The sequence below is a fragment of the Catharus ustulatus genome, chromosome 13 (genome assembly GCF_009819885.2).
Source record: "Catharus ustulatus isolate bCatUst1 chromosome 13, bCatUst1.pri.v2, whole genome shotgun sequence".
In the NCBI taxonomy this organism is placed as follows: domain Eukaryota; kingdom Metazoa; phylum Chordata; class Aves; order Passeriformes; family Turdidae; genus Catharus; species Catharus ustulatus.
Window position 1 is genome coordinate 9,723,382 of NC_046233.1, and position 10,437 is coordinate 9,733,818.

At 63.3% G+C, this 10,437-nt stretch overlaps 1 protein-coding gene across 1 annotated transcript; it reads right to left on the reverse strand.

Moving 5' to 3' along the window:
- Positions 1 to 176: 176 nt before the first annotated feature.
- LAMB2 (laminin subunit beta 2) lies at positions 177 to 10,430 on the reverse strand. Its single transcript, XM_033071314.2, has 33 exons — positions 10,207 to 10,430; positions 9,873 to 10,036; positions 9,647 to 9,782; positions 9,383 to 9,456; positions 9,100 to 9,288; positions 8,961 to 9,024; positions 7,889 to 8,091; positions 7,681 to 7,801; positions 7,190 to 7,378; positions 6,939 to 7,118; positions 6,750 to 6,862; positions 6,583 to 6,662; positions 6,370 to 6,505; positions 6,040 to 6,195; positions 5,801 to 5,928; positions 5,601 to 5,718; positions 5,293 to 5,485; positions 5,075 to 5,218; positions 4,737 to 4,968; positions 4,501 to 4,664; positions 4,200 to 4,421; positions 3,450 to 3,664; positions 3,261 to 3,357; positions 2,820 to 3,192; positions 2,564 to 2,748; positions 2,244 to 2,485; positions 1,972 to 2,175; positions 1,735 to 1,879; positions 1,246 to 1,453; positions 1,023 to 1,164; positions 764 to 940; positions 528 to 687; positions 177 to 444 (listed from the first exon to the last, which is right to left on the reverse strand). Exons 1-33 carry the CDS (start codon positions 10,262 to 10,264, stop codon positions 308 to 310), a joined length of 5,349 nt encoding a protein of 1,782 aa, XP_032927205.1. The 5' UTR covers positions 10,265 to 10,430; the 3' UTR covers positions 177 to 307.
- Positions 10,431 to 10,437: the final 7 nt, after the last annotated feature.

A 10,437-nucleotide genomic window follows, 5' to 3' on the forward strand; every position in this document is an offset into this window, starting at 1 on the left:
CTGGTCTGAGGGGGTCCCGGGTGTGCTGCGCCCCCCAGCCCCACTGCCGATTCCCGCCCCACCACCCGACCCCAAGCCCCGCTGTGCCCCACACCGGTGGCGGTCAGCTCCCACCCTGGGGGAAGCCGCTGTGGGCCCCCGGGGCAGACGCCCCACGGCACGGGGCGGAGGTGAGGTGGTCTTGCTCTGTAACTTTATTCACACGGGGTACCCTGCAGCCCCCACCCCGCCTAACGCTGCGGGGGCAGGCGGAGACCGGGCGGCAGGAGGCTGGGTGCTTCAGGGGGGTCCAGGCCCCGCCGGGGGATCACTGGCAGGTGTTGTAGATCTGGACCTGCTGGTTGATGGTGGCCAGCACCTCCCTCATTCTGGCCTCCAGCCCACCCAGCTGGGCTGCTTTGGCATCCAGCACCCGCTCGTTCCGCTCGTACTCCTCCTCCAGTGCTGCAGGGACAGGGGGAACATGAGTCAGCCTGGCCGCTCACCACTGTCCCCACCACCGCCTCGGCATCCCCCCTCGGCCTCACCTCGCAGCCGCTGCAGCTTGCCTTGGGCATCCTGCAGCAGCCCTGCGGCCTCCTCCCGCAACTGCTGTGCCCGGTTGCCCGCCTGCTGCGCTCCCTGTGCCCGGTGCTCCACCAGCTCCTGTGCTGTCCGGTACCGGTCCCGAAGTTGTCCTTCCAGCATCTGCTGGGCAGCAGGGCTGGTCAGCGGGATCGTCGGGGGATTCCTGCTGCCACACTAGTCCCTCCTAATCACCCACCTGCTTCGCCTCGCCAGCCCGGTCCCGTGCAGTGCTGGCTGCCTCCTGGGCACGTGTGGCTGCCAGGCTGTTGTTTGCACGTTTCACCTTCAGGGCATCAGTCTGCCTGTCCAGGAGCCCAATCTGCTCCATGGCACCTGCCAGCTGCTGCTCTGCACTTCCTGTCTGTGTCTGCATCTGGGGATCGATGGCATGGTTTGGTTTGGTTTGGTTTGGTTTGGTTTGATTTGGTGTGGCATGGTGGGGATGGGGCTCTTACCATGCTAAGGGCTCTCTCGCTGTGCTGGATGTCACCAGCAGCTTGCTGCAGTGCCTGCTCGGCCATGCCCTGGGCTTGCCGTGCCTCCTCCAGTGCCTGTCGTACTGCCTCAGCGGTGCTCCGCACTCCCTCTGCCCGTGACCTGTGGCCAGACAGCAAGGCCTCAGCATAGCCTGAGCTCGGGGTCCCTGGAGGGATTGTGTCTTCATGTCCCTGGGCTCACCTGGCCCGCTGGGCAGCTTGCAGCAGCTGCCCAGCCTTATGCACATCACCAGCTGTCTGCTCCAGGATGGCATCCACGCTGGCCAGGCTGCGCACTCGCGTCTTGATCTCCTCAGCCAGGCGCTGGATCTGGTCCGGTGCAGCAGGGAGTGACAGCTCCAGTACCCGACTGGCTACCACCTCAATGCTCTCAGGATCAGCCCCCTCCTCTGCAGGTGGAAGCAGTCATTGTGTTCCCTACAGCACGCCGAGGTGGAGGGAACAAGCAGACCAAAGGGCAGAGGGGAACATGGAACAGGGCAGGGGGGCAGGGGGCAGAGATGGCTGGAGGGCAGAGGAGGGTTGGGGCAGGGCAGGGACCATGCAGTGCAGCATGGGGCAGGGGTGGCACAGTCCACATGCAGTGTCGGGACAATGCAGTGTGGTGCAGGTGCAGAGCCACAAAACCCTGGGCAGGGGTGGCCAGCCCTCCCGGCATGCCAGCACTCACGGCTCAGGAAGGCTTTGACATTGCTGATTAGCTCCCTCAGCTCCTTGTTGGAGCTCTCCACACGGGCCCTGGTCTGGTTTGCCTTGTCTAGGGCAGCCTGCGCTTGCAGCCGGGCCTCGTTTGCCTTCCCCTTGGCCTCTGCCACCTGAGCATGGGCAGAGATGCTTGGTGTCAGCCCCAATGGCTGCAGAGTATGGCTGTGCCACTAGATCCCACCAGCACCCATGTGCCACACACCTTGTGGGAGAGCTGGGTCATGTCGCTGGCAGCTTGACGCAGCTCCTCCTGGGCATGGCGTGCCCGGTCCAGAGCACTGTCAGCCTTGGACACAGCTCCACCACAGCTCAGACCGCCACAGCGTCGTGCCCCATCCTCATCCTGGCACCCAGCACCTCCACAAGGGCTCTCAGCACAGGGCACATCACCCACCACACCGCAGACCTGCAAGGCAGCACAGGATCAGGGCAGCTCTAGGTGCCATTCCCCCCAGTTCCCTCCCTAGGTGCCACCTTCTCGTTGAGCGGCTGCAGGCTCAGCGCCTGTGCCCTTGCTGCCAGGTCCATCAGTGCCCTCCGGCTGGCCGCATTGTGGCGATTGAAATCATCCCGCTGGCTCGCCAGGAGCTGCTCAGTGCGGTGACGAGTGGCTACTGAGATGCTGACAGGGCTGGGCATGGCACGGGTGGAGGCGTCTGCCTGGCGCTCGGCCTCTTGCGACTCCTCATAGGACTGACGAATACTGTCATAGGCACCTGGAGGCGGGCAGGGGACACTGTCAGACTCCTGGCCATGGCCTGACCACCCTGGCCTAGCTCTGTGGTGTGGCTCACCAAGGAAATTTGAGGTCTTGAGGGTGTGTAGCTGCTGTTCCAAGTCCTTCAGGCTGCTGTTGAGGGCGCGGGCGCCCCGGTCCACAGTGTTCAGCACGTGGCTGGCATTGAAGTTGGCATCCTGAGCAGCTGTCAGCTCCCCTTCCACTCGTGTCAGCCTCTCAGTTGCCTCCTCGATTTGCCGCCTGCAAAGGAAGGGAGTGAAAAGCTGCCCCCATGACTACCCTGGGAGCTGTGCCCTGTGCCAAGTGCTCACCGCAGCCCCTCCATGGCATGTGTCAAGTGGGCAGCGGTAGCAGCAGTGGTGTTGCGGGTGGCCACCACATCACGTACAGTGGCAAGGTTCTCCTCCAGCTGCCGGAAGGTGCTCTCGAAGGCGCCAGCAGCCCCAGTGTGCTGCAGGAGGCTGGCCCGCTGTGCCAGCGCTCGGGTACGGGCGGCCAGATCCTGCACCACACGGTCCCAGTCCCCGAAGCAGGGGTGGCAGGGCTGACAGGCAGGGAAGGTACCAGAAAAGCCCCGGGCACACTGGTCACAGCGAACTCCAGAGATGCCAGGCCGGCAGTTGCAGTGGCCACTGCTGCGGTGACACTGGGCACTGGCTATGCCACGGGGGTCACAGTCACAGGCTGCAGGGAGAGTAGTGTCAGGGCACCATAGGACCCACTGTGGCACCCCAGCTGGCACCATCTCTCACCTCGGCACTGCTGCCGTGGGTCACCCCAGTGGTGTTCCTGGCAGTCACTGCAAGTCTGGCCCCCAAAGCCTGGCCGGCAAGAGCACTGCCCTGTGAACTGACAGACATGGCATGGCCGAGGTTGGCACTGCTGTAGCACACCCCCAGCCCTGTCCCATCCCCCCAACCCCTGTCCCTGTCATGTCTCACCTGGTTGCAGGTGGGTGTCAGGGAGTGCTCGGGGTGGCAGGCGCAAGGCTGGCAGCCTTTCCCACTGGCCAGGTTCCAGAAGTTGGGGCTGCAGCGGTCACAGCTCTGGCCCTCCACATGGGGCAGGCAGTGGCACTGCCCGCTGTGCCTGTCACAGTGGCACTGCTGGGGCCCACAGGTGCTGGGGTCAGTGCCCAGGGGGTTGCAGGAGCAACCTGGAACCAAGAGGCACTGAGCAGAGATAATCATGAGGGAATGAGGACAAGGATGGGGATGAACTTGGGATGGAGATAGGATGGAAGTTCTGATGGGGACAGAGCAGGAGTGGGATGATGATGGATCAGGGTAGAACCAGGATGGAGACAGAGATTGGGCAAGGATGGAGTGGGGACTGGATGGAGGTGGACTGGGAGCACCATGAGGACCACTGGTGGGGATGGGATAGAGATGGGACCAGGGTCAGGATAGAGCTGGAATAATGACAGGATGGGGACAGATAGATGGGATGGCAATGGGGATAAGAATAGGCATGAAAATAGGATGTAGATGGGATGGAATAAATTGGACATGGGGACAGGGATTGGGCCATAGTGCTGGGCCTGAGCATAGGAGACAACTCTGTTCCAGGTCAGGGCTGCAGGGACTCCACAGCACTGTGCACAAGCAGGGGCAGCCATGGGTGCACATGGTCCCCAAGCACGTGTTGGGCCCTGGAGGCAAGTCTGTCTTGGCATGGCAGTGGGTACTCACGCCTGCAGCTGTGTCGTGTGGCATCTCCATAGAAGCCGGGCTGGCACTCAGCACAGTGGGGCCCTGCTGTGTTGTAGAGGCAGCGCAGGCACTGCCCTGTGCGCCGGTCACACGCCTCTGGGTCCGTCACATCGATGTTATCATGGCACTGGCAGGGCAGGCAGCGCCCACCCTGCAGAGGGTCCCCATAGTACCCAGGGGCACACTCATCACAGCGGGAACCTGCTGACACAGAGCGCTGGGCAGTGCCTGGGGACAGGGCATCCCAGAAGGCGATGAGTGTGCTGTGGCAGGTACCCACCTGTGTAGCCAGGGCTGCAGTGGCAGACGACCTGTTGGGAGCGGCTGTCTTGGTAGCAGGAGGCAGCAAAGTGGCGGGGGGTGTTGGGCCCCTCAGGACAGGGGCAGGGCCGGCAGTGCTGCCCAGAGCCAAGTGCTGGGTTCCCAAAGTGTCCGGCTGCACACCTATGGGCAGGAGGTCACCAGGAGCCAGGGCTGGCAGCACCCTGCCCCAGTCTGGGCATGTACCCCACCTACCTCTGGCACCTTTCACCATCCGTGTGGTCGCGGCAGCGCAGGCAGCTGCCGGTCCGAGGGTCACAGGTCTCAGTGTGCCCGTTGCACTGGCAGGGCCGGCAGACAGGGAAGCCCCAGTGGCCGGGCTGGCAGCGGTCACAGCGTGGGCCATGGGTGCCCTCACGGCAGGGACACTGCCCTGTGGTGCTGTCGCAGATGGTGCTCACTGAACCCTCACGGCTGCACTGGCATGCTGGAAAGCACAGCACCCACAGTGTCTGCCCCCAAGCTGTAGAGAGCATCCCTTTCCCACGCCCCCAGCCCTGGGATGCCCAGGCTTCTCTCCCACTGGCACTCACGTCGGCACCCTCCGGGCCCAAAGCCAAAGGTTCCCGGAAAACAGCGGTGACAGCGCCGTCCCATGACATTGGGTTTGCACTGGCACTGCCCACCCTGGGGCTGGCACTCGGCACTGAGTGAGCCCTGGGGATCGCAGAGGCAGGCTGTAGGCAGAGAGCAGGGTCAGTGTCAGCTGCTGTGGGACAGGGTGCAGGACAGAGTGTGGGGCTGTACTCACACAGCGCCCCATCATGCAGGATGGCTGAGAGGCTGTGCAGGAGGCTGGAGCAAGGCTCAGCCACAGGCGAGGGCCCTGCAGCGTGGAAGGGCTGGGCACAGTGGTACCGCTCAAAGGTCCTCCGGCGCTCCATGGAGCTGGGGTCACCCGCAATGAACATCTCCAGCGAGGAGTAACGGGGCAGGAGCACCAGCTGGGGGGCCAAGTCAGTGGGATGTCATGTCCCTCTCTGCCTGTGTTGCCTGTGGCTGCATCCTATCCCCCTGAAGGGTTGCTGTCCCCCATCCCATTGTCTGTCTGCCCCTCACCGAATCAATGAGCACACTAGCAGTGGGATCCTGATGAGCAGCAGCACAGCCCAGTTCCAGGCGGAGGGTGTAGGAGACACCCTGCTCCAGACAGATGGGCTGGGACAGCACCACGTACCTGGATAGGGGCAAGAGAGAGCAAGGGCAGCAATGTGCCCCAAGTGAGCCCCAGCAGAGCCCAACCCTACTGAGTTGCCTACCTCGCACCAGAAGGAAGGCTGGTGGAGAGCTGGTCATCGGCAGGGATGGTGTTTCCACAAGGGCTGCTGGCGGAGACAGGGCTGGGGCGCAGCACCTTCAGCCTCACCTCCTGCCAGGCCTCTGGGTGCTACCAGCCAAGAAGTGGCAGTGTCAAAAAGCCTCACCATCTGGAACTCCCCACCACTACCACCCAATCCGACAATGTATCACACTCCTGGCTTCACCATCTGGTGCTCACCTGGGGCTCATATCGGATGACCACATCATACTCAGTGGAGAAAGGCACGTCACTCACGTGAAACTCCACCCAGCCGCCTTCCAACATGCGGGCAAAGCCTGTCCCTGTCCAAGAACCTGGACGATCTGGAGGGGGCTCACGTTCCACCACTGAGCCCTGGTGCAAACAGGTATTGTGAGATGGGACCCTAAAAATGGCCTTGGCCAGCAGGCACTGCTCTACCCTGAGTACAGAGGCAGACCACTGCCTGCTGGTTTGGGGACCCTGCAAAGGGGCACCCACTGCCCTGCTCTGCCTGATGTCCTCCCCAGGGACACCTTCATTCCTTACCTGATGAAGCCGTGCATCCTCTGCCTCATAGGTGTAATGATCCAGGTTGATGCGGTAGAAACCGGTCTCCACCTGTTCACACTGTCGTCCTATCACATGGCTGCGACACTGGCACTGCCCTGTCCCCATGGCACACCTGGTACCCCAGCAGCACCATCAGCCCTGATGCCAGGAGGGCTGCCCCTTGCCCTCTGCATCTTCACAAAGACTCACAGGTTGTTGCGAGCACCTCCCACATCGCAGTCACAGGGCCGGCAGCCTAGGAGGTTGTGGCTCAGTCCCCAGTGCTCAGGCTGCAGAGGGCAAGGGTGTTAGACAGCAGCCATCTGTGTACTATAGTCCTGAGCACTGTGCATGGGCCATGGCACAGCCCCACTCACCGGGCACTTGTTGCAGCTGCGCCCTGTCACCAGTCGCTTGCAGAAGCACTCCCCACTGACAGGGTCACACCGGCTGCCATCAGCCACCGTGCCACGGGGGTCACATTGGCACCCTGCATGGAGAGCCAGCAGTTTCCAGCAGTGCCAAACCACATGCCTCACCCTAGTAGTTGACACCCTGGTACCTACTCTGACAGCCTTGCGGGTTGTTGGCACTGAGGCCGAAGAAGCCGGGTTTGCAGCGGTCGCAGCGGGGACCAGCCACATGCACCTTGCAGCGGCACTGCCCTGCAATCAGGCCTCTGGCTGGGTCATCAGCACTGTCGCATAGCCCACCATCCAGAGAACCCTCAGGGTCACAGTCACAGGCTGAGAAGACAGGAAGGGTCAGCACTGTGACCACCAAAGCACCCACGTTGCACAGCCTGTCCCACACTGACCTCGGCACACTGCAGGGTCCCGCAGGTCCTTGGTGGGGTCCTTGTAGTAGAAGGGCTTGCAGAGGTGACAGCGACGGCCCATGGTGTTGTGCTGGCAGTCATCACACACACCCCCACTGGTGTTCCCCGTGGACAGGAACACAGCCATGTCAAAGTGGCACCGCCGTGAGTGCTCATTGCAGTCACAGCCTGCAGGGACAGCACCATGGCATGGCATATGGCACCACAGCCCACACCTGGCAGGCAGCACCCCCAGTGCTAAATCTACCCTGCCTGGATTCCCCTTACTCTGATATGCAGCACCACAATCCCAAACCTCCCCAAAGTACAGTCTGCAGCACCCCAAACACCCCCAGCAAGTCTGCCTGATGCCAGTCACCACCAAACCACATCCCATTGTACAGCACCCCCAAACCCCTGGCACAGCACAGCCTGACACCCCTGGCACCAGGATCACTGTGCCAGGAGCTGGTGCCAGCAGATGCACTCACGGCGACAGGCGTTGGTGCTGGAGCCCTCGGCCGGGCGCCAGGGCAGGTCTTGGTAGAAGTCCTCACAGCGCTCGCAGTTCAGCCCCTGAGTGTGGTGTTTGCAGACACAGCGCCCGTGCACCTGCCAGGACACCATGGTGAGGGGCTGCAGGACTAGGCAGCACAGCTACCCAGCTCCAACAGGGCACACAGGCCTGGCTTGCCCTACCATGCCATTGGTGGTGGCGGGGGTCCCACTGAGCGGGGCGCACTCGGAAGCATGCCCATAGCAAAAGCAGTTCCCGCGCATCACCAGCTCGTAGAGCGCGTAGTAGTACTTCTCCCGGATCTCCCGCCGTGAGTCCAGCAGGTTGTCCCCCAGCGTGTGCAACTTGGTGAGGTTCACACGCAGGTTGGTGACACGCAACAGGTCTAGGGCAGGGAGAGACCCCTGTTGGCATAGGGTGGCTGGGCACGTTTGTGCACAGCTCACCTCTGCTGGGCTCAGTTGGGCTGTAATGTGCATGGCACAGGAGGCTATGGCTGGTTCAGAGGAGTTGGGCATGGCTGTGCTCTGCTGGGCATGGTTGGGATGGGCTGTGCACGGCACAGGGTGTCCATGCAGGGCTGCACGATAGGCTGGTCTGTTGTGGTTTTCTATATCACACAGTATCGGCCCAGGGTGTGCATGGTTTAGCTCACAGGTGCATGTGGCAGTCTGGGTAGTACGTGGCTGTGGAGGTTCAGCTCCCACAGATGTAGCTGTGCACAGTCCGGCTGTGAGTGGGCTGGGCTCTGCACTTCCACAGAAGAGGCGGCCTGGGACTCCACCAGTGCAGAACAACACCCTTGGCACAGCACCTTTCTGTGTCTCACTGGGGGCTGCTCCCAGGAGATGGCTGTGCCTGGTGGGCGCAGCCTGGGGGCCCTGGGAAGACAGAATGGCTTCCCCAGAACTGCAATTTCCCAGCAGCCCTGCCCTGCAGATTCCTCCCCTCCTGATCCCAGTCTAAATTTAGCCTTGGGTGATTTAACCCCCTGTGTCCTGTGCCCAGCCTGACTCCCCATCTCACCATGGCTGGTGCTGGGCTCAGCCGTGGCACAGCCATCCTCCTCCATTTAACCCAATGTACCCTGACCTTTAGCTGCTCTCACAGGGCAGGGTGCAGAGGGGCCCAAGACCCTGCAGGCTGGATCAGGTCCTGACCCCTGTGTAGGGCCCAGAGTAGGGAGAGAGCAGCCAAAATAGCTACACCCAAAATAGAGCAGCCAAGCAGGAGCCCAGATGACTGGCAACTCACTCTGGATGGCAGGGCTGTAGGGGTCCCGGATGGGGATGGCAGGGTCCAGCACCCGGTAGATGACCTGGAAGGGACAGCAAGGTGATGACAGCAGTGCAGGGGATCCCCTGACTCTCCTGGGACACTGCTAGGGCCTCACCTCCCCCTCAGTGGAGGGCTCGATGTCAGAGTAGCGGGACTCGCAGACGACATCATCAATGCGGCGTGGGGACCCATGGGGGACATGGGGAAAAGAGGCAGCGCAGTCGTAGGCGAAGTAGCGATACACCTTCCAGGTGTGCCCAAAGTCGGCTGAGCGCTCCACCAGCATGGCCGCGGGGCGGAAGGTCTGCGAGACACCCAGGTGGGATGGGACCACAGGCCCTGAGAGTGTCTTCCATTCTGCCCCATCCCAGCCTGGGTACCCACATGCTGGGACCCACCTTGAAAGTCATGATGAGATGGGTGAAGTGGAACTCGGCCTCCAGGTCCAGCTGGATGCTGACGTGCTCCACACCTGGGGATGACAGTGTGACACGTGGAAGCACCCACTCACAGGTCCCGGGGGCTCATCCCCGCCACCCGGCAGTGGTCCAGGGGCGCGGCCGCGTCCACGGGCTGAGTCACACTTCCTCAGTGTGGGAGGAAGGGAAGGAGAGCCCCTCGGGACAGGACAGGATGCCCCACCACCCCCACCCACTACTCACCGTTCTCCGACTGCCACCAGGCTTTCTTGGGACGAGGGGCAAAGCTGGTGACCACATTCTCGATGCGGTGGCTGTTGGTGTTGGTGCGGGCATCGTAGGGCCGCCGAGAGTCGCAGATGAAACACTTTTTCTCCTCCTGCGAGTTGGAAGGCTCAGTGATGTGTGTCCCCAACTTGTCCCGTGCCCCTCATCCTCATCCGGTGCCCCCAGGTCCCGTCCCACTCACCTGGAGGTGGCTGACGATGCAGTAGGGCTGGGGCCGGCGCAGCCCGCAGGTGGAGGTGGCACTTAGGCGGGCTGCTCGCCCCACCAGCAAGTCCCCGGTGGCCGGGTAGCAGCTGCCGCGGGCACAGCCCTGGGGGGAATCCGGGGCCAGGGCCTCCCCCAGCCCTGCGGAGCGGCGGGGACTGAGGGCGTTGCGGGGCAGGGGGGGGGTCGGAGCCGGGGCTCCCCCCCGCCGCGCCCGGGGCCCCTTCCGCGACCGCCCGGAAACAGGACGGCGGGGCTGGGCCGGACCCCGGCGCCCACCGGCCCCGCTGCGGCGCGGGGCGCGCACTCACCGGCCAGCAGCGGCAGCAGCAGGAGGACGGCGGGGCTCCGCTTCGCCGGGCTCCGCATCGCGGGGCGCGACGGGGCGACACGGGACGGAAAGGGGCGCAAAGGGCGCGCAGAGGGGGCGCTCGGCAGGTGCCCGAAGGTCCCGTCCCGTCCCGTCCTGACCCACCGGTTCCCCTTCTCGTTCCCGTTCCCAATCCCTTCCCCGTCCCCTTCCCGGTCCCTCCCGGCCCCTC

What these genes read in the sequence shown, in the direction of transcription:
- LAMB2 (XM_033071314.2), bottom strand. Translation starts at nt 10,264, where the DNA reads ATGCGGAGCCCGGCGAAGCGGAGCCCCGCCGTCCTCCTGCTGCTGCCG. An exon ending in CAAGACCTCAAATTTCCTTG is followed by an intron (nt 2,486 to 2,563) that starts GTGAGCCACACC and finishes GCCCGCCTCCAG; the next exon opens with GTGCCTATGACAGTATTCGT. An exon ending in TGTCAAAGCCTTCCTGAGCC is followed by an intron (nt 1,454 to 1,734) that starts GTGAGTGCTGGC and finishes TTCCACCTGCAG; the next exon opens with AGGAGGGGGCTGATCCTGAG.